This window comes from Maylandia zebra, linkage group LG12 (genome assembly GCF_041146795.1).
Source record: "Maylandia zebra isolate NMK-2024a linkage group LG12, Mzebra_GT3a, whole genome shotgun sequence".
Taxonomy (NCBI): Eukaryota; Metazoa; Chordata; class Actinopteri; order Cichliformes; family Cichlidae; genus Maylandia; species Maylandia zebra.
Genome location: NC_135178.1, coordinates 21,811,887 through 21,829,287, shown reverse-complemented (window position 1 = coordinate 21,829,287; position 17,401 = coordinate 21,811,887). Strand labels below are relative to the sequence as shown.

The window sequence follows — 17,401 nt, the reverse complement described above, 5'->3', positions numbered from 1 at the left end:
AAAATAACCGACATGCTCTGACATACAAGTGGGGGGGGGAAAGTCCTTTACGTCTTCATTCCACCTACTGTTTGCAAGAGAAGTGGATCAGCACTTTTGGATGATTTTTGACCCCAAAGGGACTTTCTTCCATCTGCACAGCTTTGACTATCTTTCACCATCTCTGTATATTCCTGCCTTTTAATCAGAAATCACACAACCATGACACAACAGGAAATTCAACATTGTAGCACAGTTTTTGAACGATATGATAACTCACTTGAGGGGTAATCACAGTAACTTTGTTGTAATTACAATGAGTGCATCTGATTATTACATAGCATTTTCTTCCACTAAAAATGCTACGTCCTGATGAACAGAGGCAACTTTTTGAGATTTGTGACATGGCGTGTTATGCTGTTGGAAGCAGTCTTAAGAAGATGGGTACACAGAGGTCACAACAGTCTTATAAACAGCATGACAGCATCACAACACACAGAACAGCAAGACAACGCAAAGCAATCCCCGGGGTGTAGCGCCTTAAGTGCCAACAGCAGACAGACAGATGAAAGATGAAGACAAACATACCCACACTTGTCAGGGCTGAGGCTCCTTTATATTGAGAGGCATCTACGGCTTCTCCTCTTTTTGTTATGTAAGCTCCCAAAATTTGACTTTAATTTCCACTTTGATTAAATTTTTCCCAATTTGTGTGAAATCATTCTCTTTAAAAACAGTTACACATTAGATGTATTTATTCATGTCTTACTTTGATCAATGTGTCAGTTTACACAACTTTCCCAGACCTCATCGTCCATCATCTTTATAGCTCATTTTGACAGCTTTATGGCCAAGGTCAGGTTAAAGCGTCAGGATCATGGTTGTTATGCCAGCTTTGCAGCAAAATGCAATTAGTCCTCCTTGATATTTTTATGGCTTTAAAGGAGTTGTAATGCCAAAGTTATCAATTTCACTAATTTATGGTAACTTCAGACTTCAGTTTGGGCTGTCAAAGCTATAATCTACCAATATGTCACAAACCTGACCTAAGTATACTGGTCACAAATAATTTGTGTATGTTTCGACTGCTTAACATGGGCACTCCCTAAAATATAAAGCACTGTAGTACAAGTATATAGTGTATACCAGTATATATCATTTCAGAGTCTACATGCCATGAGAAACATCCCCTACAGGTAGACATAGTCAGCAACGATACTAATGGAGGCTGAGAAGTTTAAATGATGCTCAAATGGTAGTAAGGGGCCCAAAGTGTGCCAAGAATATGTCTACAACATCCCCATCATTAGATCACAACTGATCCATTGGAGCAAGGCAGGACATGAAGCTGGTTTTCTTGTTGTTTGTACCAAATTCTGACCCTACTGTAAAAATACTGCAGCAGAAATCAAGATGCATCACGCCAGGCAACATTTTTCTCCAGTTTTTGTGAGAGTCTTTGTGAACTGTAGCCTCAGTTTCCTGTTAGCTGACAGAAGTGGCACTACATATGATCTTCTGCTGCTGGAGTTCATCTGCTTCAAAAGTGCTGCATACATCGGCTATAACCAGTGGCTGTATAAATTACTTTTGCTTTTCAATCAGCTCACAGCAGATTGGTCATTCTCTTCTGACCTCTGGCATCAACAAGCCGCTCACTCTCTGTAGTATTTTATAGTTTGTTCTCTGTATGAGATGGTTGGTTAGAGGCAAATCCCAGCGGTTTTTGTGATATTAACACCAGTTAGTGTGGCACCAATGACCATGTCACATTCAAAGTGACTTAAAATCACCTTCTTTATGCTGATGCTTGATTTGAATTTGACCAGGTCATGCAGTCAACCAAAACTCAGATTAAATCAGAGCAAACTACATGCGGCTCTAAATGGAAAGCACACGGGCATCTGTTTGTGCAAATATCAACCATTTGTTTTAATGCAATTCATTTGGGCTTGTTTTTCAGTGGTCCTAAGTACTCTTCGCCAGCTGTGCACTACCACGTCCATTCTCAGCGATCCATCCGTGCTCCCTGAAGAAGCCATCCAGGCCGTAACACAAACAAACTCTTAGATTCCTCCTGGAAGTGACCCAGAAGCCACCTGAACTTTTTTTTTTAACCATCATAACATATCACTGGTTTGCCTTGTAGCCTTTCAGCAAGCTCAGTCTTCCACAAATCCCAGAAAAGAGACTATGTTTGACTTTTGGGAACGAGACACATGGTGCACCAAACAAAATGAGTGCAAAAATGACTTTTTAATCATATTTAAATAGAAGTAACTATGACTATCTTTAACTTTCAGATGATTTTCCTCTTTTAGTGTATTAGAAGCTGGCCCATGTTGTTTTTATGTCTTGAAAGCAACAACTTGTATTTAAATTTAAGTTACATTTAAAAAATGTTAAGTCGCAAGATTGTGTTTCAAAAAGGGAAATGCTGAATGTGAAGTTTGTTCTCTTATGCAGTATAAGAACATCATTTCTTTCCTTTCACAAGATTATCAGATGTTTTTTGTTTTGTTTTGGTTTTTTTAATCTAGCTAGAAGTACAATTTATTTTATTTGGAGGTTCAAACGCCTCCCATTGAGGAGATTGAAATATATTAAAGTTGAATACTTATATGTTGGAATTTGCCTGTCCTGTTCTGTTCACCGTCCCTTGTTTACTCAGGTGAATATTATCTTGTTCATAGCAGTTTTTTTCCGTCCCTGCTCTGCCCATTTCTACTGAGCTCACCTGCAAACAACACAAGGATGAACGTTGCAGGCCGCAGCACGATGCCGCAACATTACTGTCAGCGCCCACAAGACGCGTAACTGAACTAGCAGTACAGATTTTGCATACACTACTGTATATTCCTGCATCTACAGTGTTACAGGATCTTCAGTGTGCGGTAGGGGTCTTTCTGGTTCTTTACTGATCACTCAGGGCTACGCTAATCATCTAAGAACAAGTCGAGCCAGGATCCTTCTCAGCAGGAACACGTACTGTCTGTAAGGGTACAGGTTTCACTTATATGCTGTTTCTTTCCTTCTCACGGGTACACGTGTTCAAAGCAAACACAGATAAAAAGCAATGCATTGGAGGAAGCGCAAAGAAACACACCCAAAGCCATATCCAAGAGTATTCTCAGTCTGTTGTGTTACTGGCATAATGTTTTTATGGAGTACTCTGCTTTGTGGAGAGCTTGAGGGTTAGACACTGTGAGTGCAGCTGGCAGCCTTGAGGTCAAAGTGTGCCTGCATGTGATCTTTGCCAGCGGATTCGTCTCTATCTTCTTTTGTGGTTCAGCACTCCTCAGGCAGATGTTGTGAGTTTGTTTTTTTTTCTTTTATTGTGCAGAACAACTGAGTTTACAGTAGCACAACGCACCATGTTTAATAGATGAATGTGCAGCTTTTTGTGTGTGCAGTTCTTTTCTTTTTTTTATTTATGATTGGATTGCACGAGTCTTTTATAGGGGAAGTTGTGCTCTTGTGTTCCTCTGTAGGCTGCTCAGTTCACAAAAAATGGAGAATGCAGTGATGAACACTTAAATGAACAGTTTGGTGTTGCGAGTCAAATATATAGAGTTCAGATATGATTTACTACTATTTGATGATGAAGATGCACCTCTGAATGCAGCTAGGCTTTCTCTTTAAATAGTTTTGTAGTTGTTTCTCCTCTTTTGATGATGTCTCTGTGCCGTTTCTCTCCTGTATTACACCGTTTTCTTTCCTTCTCTCTCTCTCTAGTGATCTTTACTTTTGTGTTTCTTTGTGTGGATTTGTTTTGGATGATGTACAGGATGACGCAGATTGGATCTGCTTATGTTCGACTCCCAACATTTAGTATTGTATTGTTGGTTTTATGAAGAAAAGATATTTTCTTATGCTGGATACGACTGTTTCTTTGTGCTCTTCCCAAATGTCTACATGTAACATGATGGAAAATGCCTTAAATGATTCAGAATCACAATAAATACAACAAAACTGAAAACTTTGTCTTCTCATCACTTTAATTTCAATACAAAACATTTGCTCAATAGAATCCATGACCAGGTATCAGATTTAACTAAATATTTTCAATAAAAGAGAACATTAGTAGCCGACCAATCAGTGAATTCTAAACGTAGCTTTGCCGAGCCATTCGTCCACAAGCTCCAGCAAGCACTTGGTGTACACATAGCTGTCCAAGTCCTGCTTGAAGGAGGGTAGTCTGCATGTGTGGGAGACCGTATTGCCGGTCCAGAGATGCACCACATCACGTATGATCTGGCAGATGTAGTGCAGCTGTGACGACAGCTCCGGGGTGAACTTTGACACCTTTGCCATGTAGCACTCGAAGGAGCTTAGCTGGTGAGCGGTGAGGTGCCGCTGCTCCGGCTTGATCAGCTCTGAAATGTTCAGGGTGAAGCAGGTGATGTTGGGAAGCAGTCCAAAAGCATCCTGCAGGAGAATCCATGAACATACAACTCAGTAACTACTCATCGCTGTTTGTGTGAAACTGATGATGATGTGTTGTTATTTTTGTAACACAAACGCATGCAAATGATCCACAGAAGAATTTGAAACTGACAGACGGTTCAAATACAGCTCTTAATTCATCACTTTCAGTCCCAGGAAGAGTTTATTATGTCTTTCTTTGTTTTCTAATGTAAAGTTATGTTTACATTTTTTTTAAAACCAGCTGCTAAAAATAGAGCAAAAGTCTTGATAATGCCTTTAAAGCATCAACATACACTCATGGTCTGTGGTGTCACCAGCTCCTCATGTCCATATAATCAAGGGAGCACAGCCTACAACTGGTATTGCTTGTAACATCCTAATACCAGTGTATGCACCTCAAATAACCTGATATGACTATAAAAGCTTTAATTTACTAAACCAGTGGTGGACTACCTATAACACCGTTTACCAGCTCAGTTTAGTTTCAGCAGAGACAGAATCAAGTTAAAAACATCAGTTTCTTTTATAAAGTCTAAATTCTTCCCTCATTATGTAATACTAATGATCTTTGTAAGCATCAGAAGCCTTACCAAGTGCTCCAGCGCGCTACGTATCTTCACCCTAATCATCCGGATGCTGGCATTCAAGGCACGCTCGGCTGCCCTGTTTCCAACAGCCTCACAGTTTGCTTTCACAGCCAGCAGGCAGAAGAAGATAAGGACTGCAGCAGCAGCATGAAAGGGAACACAGTGGAGATTAATTAGATTGATTACACTGAGCAAGTTTGCCGACCAAAAACTCGAGTCGAGCTGCAGCCTGCTTTCAAATGACACAGCCTCACTTCAGGATGCTTACCAGCACGGAAATTCATGACAGCAGGAGGCTTTGGTTGACTGCAGGCTCTGATGAGATGCTGTGGTCCATCTTTCAAGGACCACTTTTATTGAGGCTTTTCAGAGAAAGATCATTCTTTTCCTTTGGGTGTGGCTTTCAGAGCAAGAATTTTAGGAGTCAGTGTTTTTCTGCTGGGGCTTTCCTTTGTAAAGAAATTTCTTCAAAAGAAAACACAAAACATCGACACTTCCCGTAACAGGTAGTCAACCAAAACAGATTAAATCTGTAATAACTGGACAAAACAAGAAAAGTGTACAAACAAGAATTAAAGGTGGGTACCTTTGTGCTTTACCCTCGTTTAATCTTATTTCCTGTGATCTCTCATGTAAAATCAAATAAGTAACTCTTTAAAAAAATGCCAAAACTGTTTCAGGGTTAGCTAGAATGCAATTTTTTTTCTATCTTTGACCTTTACCATTGTCCTTTAAGGCCAGCGTATGATTCTCAGCTGCTACTAAGAGGCCCAAATTGTGGCAAGAACCTATCCCCACATCATCACATCACCAAAAGCCAGATACAAAGCAGGATGAATCCACCAAATCCTGACCCTACCATCTGGATCCTGCAACTCAAGACTCATCAGACCAGCGTTTTTTCCAGTCTCCTATTGTCCAGTTTTGGTGAGCCTGTATGAATTGTTGCCTAAGTTTCCTGTTCGCAGCTGACAGGACTGGCACACAGTACAGTCTTCTGCTTATGTAGGCCATCTGCTTCAAAGGGAAGGGAAGGAGCCTGAGCTAATGTGTGAGGTTGAGAGGTACTGGCTAAATATAGTCGGGCTCACCTCAATACACGGTTTGGGCTCCGGAACCAGTCTCCTGGAGAGGGGCTGATCTCTGTCTCAGCCTGGAGTTGCCCTTGGTGACAGGTGGCAGGCTGGGGTGGGTGTCTTATCTTAGTGTCCCCTCAGCTTGCTCCCTTACATTGGAGTTTTTCCTGGTGGACGCAAGGATTTGTTCCCTGGACCCATGCGCTGAATGACAGTTCAGAGTAGTGGGTGCTCCACCTGACGACTCCACCTGTCGTCTTATTGGGAGACTTCACCACTCAAGTCCTATCGGGCTGGGTTAGCCTGTGGGACTTCGGAGGCAGCCGATTCAGGAGGAACAATGCGGTTTTTGTCCTGGTTGTGGAACACTGGATAAACTTTTTAACCTCTTGAGGATACTTAAGGGTGCATGTGAGTTTGCCCAACCAGTCTGCATGTGTTTTGTGGACTTGGAGAAGGCATGTATGGGGTCTCTGACCCATTGCTACGGGCCATTCGATCCCTATACAATTGTTGCAAGAGCTTGGTCTGCATAGCCAGCAATAAGTTGGGTCCCAAGGGTGGCTAGCCCTTCCCTTATAGATATATATAGGGTGAGGAGTTTGGCCATCTGGCAGGGGCTCAGAGTAAAGCCACTACTCCTCTACATCGAAAGGAACCAGTTGAGGTGGTTCAAGCATTTGACATCCCCACACTCGTGAACAAGACCCTGAGATACTTAAACTCCTCCACTTGGGGCAGTTACTCGTCCCTGACTTGGAGTGGGCAGTCCACCCTTTTCTGGCTGAGGACCGTGGCCTCAGACTTGGAGGTGCTAATTCTCATTCACACCGTTTCTCACTCGGCTGTGACTGCTCCAGAGCGAGCTGGAGGCCACGGTCTGATGAAGCCAACAGAACCATATCAGATATCAAAAGTAGAGATGAGATCCTGACACCATCTAAGTGTTAGCCATGTGTAGTTAGTCCCTGTATTGTTGAGGGGTGAATTAAAAATAGATTTAATTTTTAATCATTCGTGCTCCAGTCTGTGTCCTTTGGCTAAGTTGCACTGCTCTCTCTTGGCAGAAGAAAAAGCAAAATTACTTTTTAAAAAATATCATATTTAGATAAAAGTAACTATCATTACATCGAAAGCTGATCCTTATTGTTTATTTGTCTGGCAGAAGAATATTTAACTTCATTTAATATATTTAACTACCTGTGCTTTCTAAAAGTATTTATATAAAACTTTGACTTTGGTTGTTTTAGATCTTTTAGTCTTAATATAAAGATTTTTAGTGTGTTGTGTACATTTCTAATGTGTTGCCAGACTTGTTTGCTGGACTAAAAGAGTGGTTAACTGACCAAACTGAGTAATGATGACTGGATAAGTCAGCCTGCAGCTGGAAGCTGGTGGCTTAGGGCCACTTGGTGGCTGTAATGTGGAACTACAGGCTGACAGCTGATTACATCTGCACAATACACTGGGCAGATGCTGGAGTCTTGTGGAGCTCATAGGAAGCGATATCAGACGGGAACTGTGCAGAAGAAGGACAGCTCATTTCCTGTGGGTCTGGCTGCTGTTTGAGAATGAGAAGAGATCAGGAAACAGCCTGCTGGACAGTTACAAGGACTGGACTGTGCTGTAACTCTGTGGACTGGGCTTTTGTTTTTATTTTGCTGTATTCAGGTACCTGTGTAGTGTACTTTGTCAATGGAATTTCCCCTCAGTTCTTAAAGAGTGTAATAACTATTTTTATTATTTTTAATCATCCATCAATTCACTTTCTTATCCGGGACCGGGTTACAGAGGCAGCAGCCTAAGCAGAGAAGCCCAGACTTCCCTCTTCCCATCTTCCTCCTCTAGATTTTCCAGGGAAACGCCAAGATGTTTTCAGGCCAGCAGAGAGATATAATCTCTCCAGGGTGACCTGGGTCTCCCTGGGGCCTCCTGCCGGTGGGACATGCCCGGAATACCTCACCCAGGCAGCATCCTTTTCATATGCCCGAACCTCCTCACCTGGCTCCTTTCATTGTGGAGGAGTAGTGGCTCTGAGCCCTTCTTAATGATTATATTCCTCGTTCTATCTATAGGGGAGAGGCCATCCACCCTTCAGAGAAAGGTCATTTCTGCTACTTGTATCAGCGATCTCATTCTTTTGATCAGTACCCACAGCTTGTGAGGGTGGTGACATAGATCGACTGGTAAATTGAGAGCTTTTTCACGGTCAGCTCTCTCTAGGTACTACGGCAGACTGGTACAGTGTCCACATCACTGCAGCCGCAGCACCAATACGTCTACTGTGCTCTTGCTCCCCTCACTCATGAACAAGACCCTGAGATACAGGGGACAGTATTTGGATCAATGTGCGTTATAACTTGTATTTAAATTTCAATTGGTTTTAAAGATTTAAAGTCACAAGAATGTGCGTGGGTTTTTAAAAAAAATATGAAGCAAAGTTTTTATCCAACATTTGTTTGCTGTTTCTGGTTGATGTAGAGTATTCAGAATCACAATAAATACAACAAAAATGAAAACTTGGAGTTCTTTTCCCTTTATCTTTAATAAAAAATAATTTGGTTATTAATAAATAAATACAACCAGGATATCAGATTTCAATAAATATTTTAAATAAATTAGAACATTAGCAGCCGACAAATCAGTGAAATCAAAACTTCGCTTTGCCGAGCCATTTGTCCACAAGCTCCAACAAGCACTTGGTGTACACATAGGCATCCAAGTCCTTGAAGGAGAGTGGACTGTAGGTCTGGGAGACCGTCATGCCGGTCCAGAGCTTTTCGGCATCCTGCATGGACTGGCGGATGGCCTTTAGCTGCGATGACAGCTCTGGGGTGAGTGTTAACACATCTGCTATGCGGCTGTGGAAGGACGAGAGCTGGTGAGCGGTGAGGTGCTGCTGCTCTGGCCTGACCAGCTCCGAAAAGTTCAGGGTGTGGCAGGAGATGTTGGGAAGCACCCCGGGAACATCCTGCAGGAAAATCAGTGAGTTACAAGCTGCAGGCGGTTCAAATACAGCCGTCAATTTATCACCTTCAGTGCCAGAAAGGTTGAAAGGCTGTCATTGTTCCCTAAAGTGCAAATTTACATTTTCACCTTATTTTTTCCAAACCAGCTGCCAAAGCCCCCCAAAACTTTCAGTTTACTTTAGAAAAGGAAGCTGAGAAATGTACTTTTAGATTTCTGCTTAATTTTAAAAGCAGTTGTAGATGCTGATTACGCATCACTGTCGGTAAGTCGGCAAATAATTTCAGCTCACTGATTTACTGATATGTCACCTAGTCCCTGTTAATCTCTATTAGGGCCTTTCAGTGCACAAACTAAGAACAAACCTAAAATAAAAATGAGAATTATTGTTATTTATTGTGTTTGTTAAATTATCTAAAATTTTCATTTTAATATTTTTAGCATAATCTCAGTCGATTCTGACATCTGACTGGGCTGTGTGACCGAAGCTGCTTCCATTAAGATGAGTCAATTTTTACAAACTATCATTCAAGCTGCTTTAAAACACATGTAAACTGTGGAAACTTTTACCTGAGACAGTACTGAGTTAAAAAACACCAAATTCTTCACACAGTCTCCCTTCTTTATGATCTAATGATCTTTGTAAGCATCAGAAGTCTTACCAAGTGCTCCAGCACGCTCCGTATCTCCACTCTAATCTCCTGGATGGTGGTGTTCAAGGCTTTGTTCCTAACAGTCCCGCAGTTTGCTTGCACAGAGAACAGGCAGAAGAAGATAAAAACTGCAGCGGCAGCAGCAGCAGCATGAAAGGGAACACAGAGGAGATTAATTAGATTTGAATACACTCACATGTACACACAGAGAGAGAGAGAGAGAGAGGGGGTGAGCTGCAGTAACCACTGGAGAGTTTCAACATTGCACAAGTTTGCCGACCAAAAAACTCGAGTCGAGCTGCAGCCTGCTTTCACACAGCCTCACTTCAAGATGCTTACCAGCACGGAAATCCATGACAGCAGGAGGCGTTGGTTGACTGCAGGCTCTGATGAGATGCTGTGGTCCATCTTTCAAGGATCACTTTTATTAGAACTCCTGAGATAAAGATCAGGCTTTTAATATTTTCCTCTGCGTGCAGCTTTGAGAATAAGAAAACTTTAGGATTCAGGTTTTTTTCTCTTCTGGGGGTTTCCTCAAAGGAATCCCTGGTTTAAAAAAACTACACATCCCGTAACAGATCTCATGTGATTACTCATTTAAATTACATGAATGACTTGCACAGCTTTCTATATATATATATATGTGTGTGTGTGTGTGTTTCTATTAGCCTAATATTAAACAAGAAAATGAGTCAGTGAACGTAATCAATCAAGCTTTGTCCTGAAAATGTAAATGTGTCATCACTGTTTTAGGTTTTTTCTTGAGCTTAATCATTATTGACTTTTGCAGGTCTCCATTAAGACCAGCATATAATGGTAATATATTACTAAGGGGCTCAAGGTGAGAAAATATCCCCCATAACATCACACCACCAAGAGCTTGAACCATTGCCGGATGGATTCTCCATCCAAATTCCGACCCTGTGATCCAAACGTCACAGCAGAAATCAGAGTCATCAGATCAGGGAATATGTTTTTATGTTTCTGTGGCACACAGTGTTGTCTTCTGCTGCTCTGGTCATCTGCTTCAAGAGATGCTCCTTTACATCCCTTGCTGGTAACACATTGTTATTTGAGTTGCCTACCTATGAGCTCAATGCAGTCTATTTTCCTCTGATCTCTGACATCAACAAGCGATTTTCACCCAGAGAACTGATCCTGACAGGATGTTTTCTCTATGTTGGGCCATCCTGTATAAACCCCAGAGATGGATATGTCTGATCAGCAGTTTGTGAAATCTGGCACCAACAACCAGAGTCACTCAAATTATGTTTCTTTTCCCTTCTGATATTCAATACTTCATTATTATCATCGTCACCTAAATACACTACATGTGATTGGCTGAATAGGCATAGAGATACTAAATTGCTCTTTTTAAAGACTCATAGTGCTTTCTTACTACAAGAGTCTCACTCACACCAACACAAGTCATTTTTTCTACATTCACATATGTGATGGTTGGGAGCATCTGATGGATTACGTTGGGGTTCAATGTCTTTCAGAGTTGTGGATGTCAGCGATCGAACCACTGACATTCCGATTAGTAGACGCTGCTAAAGATGTTTACAGTCCTGTTATTAACTCTTTTCTTCTTTATGTGGGACAAAAAGTTAGTTCTCATAACATGAAGATGCAGTCGTGTTTATGGTTAAGTGATGGTTAGGCGGGTTAGTATCTGTGCTTACACTAAGTGTTAGTCAGCAGAATGTTCTGCGAAGTCATCGAGACAACTCTGTTTGTGTGGTCCGCCTTTGGCAAGAGCGTCCTCTGAACTTCACCGTGTGAAGGTTTGGCCGTAGGTTTGCTTTTAGGTTAGTGCTGCGATGGCTACAACATTTTGATGGCTAAGGTAAAATGTAAAAAAACAAAACATTATGTCGTTTGTGTGGCAAGCAGAGAAACAAGGAAAGGTCAAAGGGCTTCATGGTCTGAGCTGAACATTTTATTATGCCAGGTAACGTTTTTAAACTGCACATGTGGTAGGTTACGTTATCCAGTCAGAATGGACCAGCCATAAAACATTACACATCATTCGATATAAATAAAATAAATACAAGCAAAAAATAATAATTAATTAATAAATACAAAAATAAATAAATAAATAGGTAGGAAAATAAATATTTTTAAAAACTCTTACATTTTGTCTAACAGGTTAGTGAAAACATTAACAGGACGGCTCCATCTGTGTGAAATTTTTCACCCATATCATGCTGTTTTTTAAAATACCGAAGATAGTGGTTTTCTTATTGTAAGTGTCTAAAGCCTTTAAATCTATGCTGCAATGTTGCCGGGGGGCACCAGCGAAATCTGTCTGCGCAACAGTCAAGTTGAACCGTTTAAGGAACACATTTGTGTTCTTGGTGACTTTTTCAGCCCCCAAATTTCGGTCCCCAATTACATCCTTGACGAATGCTGGCAGGCTTTCGAGGCAGCCCACAATGGCACAGATGGAATTCCTGATCTCGGTTTCGTTTCCCATTCCCCAAGTTTGTCCCTTAAGTTTCCCTGTGTCGGTTGAGTTGAGTGGCAGACCTGCGTATTTGCACTGCAAAAGAAGTGAGAGCAGTTAGCGCAAAGGCAATGATGCAGCACAGCGCTCTGAGGATGTTAGCTATACTTTCATGATAAAAATCAGAGTTTCAAAGGGTTCCTTTACAACAGATCGTGTTTATCGTGACACATAAAGTGGCTTTGACAGTTGAATGCAAATCTTTAGATTTATATTTACCGGCACATTTTATTTTATTGTACTTACATAATTATTTGTTGCCCTTTGTAGTTCGCAGAGAGATGCTTCCAAGTTCTTCTTCATTTCCTCTTTAAGCTCTTGTATAGGGTTCTTTGGCACTGGGTTGGAAGCCATAATGGGAATACATATCATCACGATGAGCGACAGATGAGGGAGCTCTGCAAGCAGTTATGCAAAAAAAAAGCTGAAATCAACACTGCTGGCAGATCACCTGATCATACTAAAAAAGAAAGCTAGACTTGAGAGACTGACACTTAAACAGTTATTTCAGATGGTAAGCACACCCTCATACCTCAAAGCAGACTTACACCATAAAAGGCGGTAAAGTAGCAGAAGGATCATTTACTTCAGTGTATATTTTTATGTATATAGTGCCATTTCAAAACACTGGTTACTTCACTACAAAGTAAAAACCCTACAATCTTAGAGAAAGAAGATTAAGCATGTCGCAACAGCAGGGAGAAAGAACTCCCTTTTAACAGGAAGAAACCTGCATCGAAACCAAGATTGGAGAGGGGAGAGGAGGAGAGCGTGGAGACACACAGACAAAATGCAAACTATGAGAGGGGAAGACAAAAGTTGATGATATGCACTAGTGAAAAGAGCTGAGTGGAAAAGAAGTGCTCAGTGCATCATGGGAAATTCCCTAGCACTCTGAGGCTATAGCAGCATAACTGAGAGATGGTTTCAGTCACTTGATTCAGCTCTAAGTAAAAGCTTTATTAAACAAAACCAAAAAAAAAAACAACAACCAAAAAACAATAACAAAAGCTGAAGCCTAATCTTAAAACTACAGAGGATGTCTGTCTCCTGAATCCAAACTGGGAGGTGGTTCCACAGCCGAGGCTCAAGCCCCTGCCTCCCATTCTACTTTAAGAAACTCTAGGAACCATGTTTAGCCTGCATTCTCCATCAGGACTACAGGTCTGTAAGGGCCCTGATCAATCAGTACTTTGTATGTGAGTAGAAATAGGATCTCTTCTTCTAGTCCCTGTTAGCACTCTCACTGCAGTGGATTGGACTGAAGGCTTTTTTCTTTAAGCTTTTAGAGCAAAATCATAATAAAGAAGTACAGAATAGTCCAGCATAGAGGTAACAAATACCTCAACAAGTTTTTTAGGGTAACTCTGAGGCAGTTATTGACATTATAGTATGCAGATGAAAGATGGCAGCCATACAAATTTGTTTAATGTGACCGTTAAATGACAATGACTCCACGCTTCGAGCAGTTCTAAAAAGCCTCACTTCAAAACACACCACAACGTGAAGATAAACAGCAGCTCTACACAAAGATCTGTGTCTGATCTACGCTTTGCAGGAACAAATGATCCTCCTATACTGTTCAACTAGAAATCAAAAGGAGCTTACCTTTAATAAGACCCATGGTGTTGCCTGTTTCTGTTTGCTGCTAATGATCCTAAACTGGCACACAATGTGCTTATATACCAAAATGTGGGATTTTTTTTGTTTCAGGAGATGACGTTTGTGGCACTATCGTCCAGAGAATCTTTCTAAATGTTTCTATTTTGCAATTGTAGGTCGTTCACCACATGAACTTACTGTGGGTAGATGAAGCAAACTACCACAGAAGCATCTCAAAGATCTGATGTCTGTTGATTAAAGACAAAAAGTGGTGAACTGCAGGTAATGATTTGACTGTGTCTCCCACTGACCCCATAGTTAACTGCTTGTGGCAGTACAGGAAACCCAGAAAGACTGATCGCTTTTTGTTCTTTCTGTTTCTGAATCACATTGCTTTCCACTTTTGTTGACCAGATATTTCCAAATAAGGTCCAAAAAGCCAGATTAACTTTAACTGCGGGGCTCCAGAGGGCCAAGGCCCGCCGCCTTTGGATTCAATCACAAGGGGTCGCCGCTGCAGGTAGTGTCACAAACACCGAGATGATCCATCTCCTTCATGTTATCAGCACATGTTCAGTTTCTGTGTACTTGTGGCAAAATGTAATCAGCCACATGACGTTACCGACTTATAGACTGCGTAAGAGGCCCTGAACCACGCAGGGCAGGACGGATTCAAATTTTCATGTTGTTTACACAACAACTTAAGATTCATCTGACCAGTCAATATTTTTCCAATTAAATTTTTGACGTTCATGGGCACCGGTTTGGCTCAGTGCGCTGAGCGGGCAACCACATGCCATTCGGCTGAGAGCGTCCCACCCGGGTTTGAGTCCGTCCCGGGTTTGAGTCCGACCCATGCCCCTTTGCTGCGTGTCTCTCCCCCGCTTTCCTGTCCGACCTTCACTGTGTCTATTAAATAAAGCTGAAAAAGGCCAAAAGGTTTTTGATGTGTGAACTGAGGCCTGCTCTTAGTTGACAGGGATGGCACTCGGTGTGGTTTCTGCTGCTTTAACCCATCTTCTTCACAGTCACACATGTTGTGTGTTTAGAGATGCTCTTTATATTTGCTATACAAATAAATTTATTATTATTTGAGTTACTGTTGCCTTCCTAAGTAGAAGCAGTCCGGTCATTCCCTTCAAACCTCTGGCATTAAAAAGGTATTTTTACCCAGAGAACTTCCGCTCGAGGATATTTGCTCTTTTTCGCACCAATCTGTGTAAACAATAGAGATGGTTGTGTGGGAAAATCCCAGATTAGCAGTTTCCAAAATATTCAAACCAGCTGGTCTGGCACCAACAACCAACCCACATTCAAAGTGACTTAGATCAACTTTCTTCCTCATTCTGATGCTCAGGTTCGTCTTCAGCAGGCCGGCTTGACCACGTTTACTTAAAGCAGCCTTGCAGCATCTCAGTCTGACCTTTTGAAAGGCTGTGTTGAACTACAACACATTTACTCCTAAATACAGTGTGCCGCTGCCATGTGATTGGCTTAGATTTGCATTAATCAGTTGGGCAGGTGTACCTAATGAATAAACTTAGTTTGAGCAAAATGCAAAGAGCTTCACTCACATACACTTTTTCACTTATTTATTATTCAACAACTATTCAAGTGTGGTTCAGTAGTTAGTAGTAGTAGCACCTAATAACGTAGCTGGTGTATATTTGAAGTGGAGAACAAAACTGTTCGTGGAAATAAGGGGAGCCATAACTCCTCATACCTGAGAGTAATTTCCACTCAGGGTTTCACAGACATGTCTACAATGGTTCCAGTTCCAGTAGACTCACACAAGCATTGAAGATACTGAGTCATATTCAAAATCTACTTTATTGGTACACAAATTTCATAGAAATTAATCTAAGAAAAAGAAGTCAGAGTTTTTCCATTCTCAGACACAACACAGGATCTTATCACCTTGTAGTCTGTGTAAAAGGTTTTTATCTGAAAACGTTATCACTGAATGTCACCTGCAGTCTGTGTCAGTTATCTGAGATCTCAGTTTACTAATTCCATTCTCCTTGTGGTTTACGGGGAACTCTGTCACTCGATTACTGGAGAATTCCACAAAACATTTGTGCACACCTAACTCAACAATAATTAATAAGCTGCCATAAATTTTTGCCAGATGTTCACACTTCCCAGAATGTGAATCCAACTCAGTTTCCAACTCAATCCCAGGCCTCACTGCAGCCGCATAAAGGCCACTAATGTCTGTTCAAGCATGGGGTAAAAGAGACAAACCCGTATAACAAACACACTCATTCATATATTTCCTCATTGAACAGTCATTTCCAGTGGACAAGCACACAAACAACATCCTTATATTTTCAAACTTTTACAAAAACTCAAACAACTCACCCATCAGAACTTCATCTTTTGGACCTTGTGTTCAGCAAAGTAACTGACAGCACTGCTCAATTCCAAAATCCTTGTGGTTTACTCATCCTGCTCTCTTCCCTCTTTCCCCCTGTGAGCACTTCCTTGCTTTGGTTGCTAAATATATATTTTAAAAAGCCACTGCGCTTAGTAAGTGCTCTGAGCGAAACACAGGTGGCATCAACAGGTTTGGGCACATTTTGCAGAAATGACAGGAAGCAAGACGAGGAAGTAAAGCAATATATTTCGCCAGAATCCCCCACTGGCAACAAAACATAAAATGCACCTATTAAATCAGTGGAGTGTAAAAAGTCTGAGTAAATATTTGCAACTAAAATCCAGTTCATCTTTTTGTTCACAGTAATTGTGAAAAACACTGACTTTATTTTACACTTCCTCATTATTTTCTTTAAAATCCATCACTAAATAAAATGTATTATGAATACGAGTCAGTATCTTTAATGCTTCCACAAGTCTTATCATGTAAATCGATCAATAATCAGTGCAACACATGCCATTTAACATTAACTTTCTGTAGGCTCACCTGCACGTCCCCCACGGTGAAAATGTGTGGTCACCCAAATTCATTGTCATCCTATAAGAAAAGCCTCCACAAGAGCAAATTTAAAATCGATATTTAGTGTTAAACTAAATACCTGAAAATGTAAAGACATTCCTATCGGGCTCTTTACCCCAAAGCACCTTTGTGCTTAAATACACAGCTGCATGGAGCTGCTACATCAAGCCTTTGTCTTTGTCAGATGACTGGTGTTAATCAGTAAATCTGAGATGAAAACGATTGAAATGCACACATTTACTCTTCCATTCAAGGAAAAACACAGATTTAATTAATAATAAAGTTATGTTTGTACCTGTCAGGAATTATTGTGTCATTATTATTCACCTCTGTATCTCCTTCCTGCAAATGTCTGGGAGCTGCCAAGGGTTAATTGCTAATTGTTTACATTAACAAGGTGTGGCTTGAGGTGTGCATTTGGCTAGCTTTGGGGCCTGGTTAAGTAAAACTTGAACAAAGAAAAAGAAGAAATACTGAAAGGAAAGCAAGATGGCAGTGAAAGAATAAAACTTAGAACTGATTATCAGTCAACCATCTTTTTAGCTAATGTTTAAAACATTGTATGTATGCTGCTGTCTGATGCTGATGGGGACACTTTTGCACAGCCTTTGCAGAGTCACATCTACGTCTGTTTATCCTGATGG

At 41.1% G+C, this 17,401-nt stretch overlaps 2 protein-coding genes and 1 long non-coding RNA gene across 4 annotated transcripts in view; 1 reads left to right on the top strand and 2 right to left on the bottom strand.

Annotated features, from left to right (window-relative positions):
- mlxip (MLX interacting protein) overlaps window positions 1–3,958 on the top strand; it is a 28,705-nt gene extending 24,747 nt beyond the window's left edge. For both annotated transcript variants that reach the window (XM_004544680.3, XM_004544679.3), the window contains exon 17: window positions 1,943–3,958. In XM_004544680.3, coding sequence (XP_004544737.1) covers window positions 1,943–2,049 — 107 coding nt within the window. In that variant the 3' untranslated portion in view covers window positions 2,050–3,958. The remainder of the gene's footprint in view (window positions 1–1,942) is intronic.
- Window positions 3,959–3,968: 10 nt separating this feature from the next.
- On the bottom strand, window positions 3,969–5,278 carry LOC143421409 (uncharacterized). Its single transcript, XM_076890520.1, has 3 exons — window positions 5,263–5,278; window positions 4,998–5,128; window positions 3,969–4,407 (listed from the first exon to the last, which is right to left on the bottom strand). Exons 1-3 carry the CDS (start codon window positions 5,276–5,278, stop codon window positions 4,075–4,077), a joined length of 480 nt encoding a protein of 159 aa, XP_076746635.1. The 3' UTR covers window positions 3,969–4,074.
- A 6,522-nt stretch (window positions 5,279–11,800) lies between these two features.
- On the bottom strand, window positions 11,801–16,264 carry LOC143421355 (uncharacterized). The gene is made up of 3 exons (XR_013100993.1): window positions 16,163–16,264; window positions 12,446–12,597; window positions 11,801–12,235 (listed from the first exon to the last, which is right to left on the bottom strand). It is a non-coding gene; the product is annotated as an uncharacterized LOC143421355 (long non-coding RNA).
- Window positions 16,265–17,401: the final 1,137 nt, after the last annotated feature.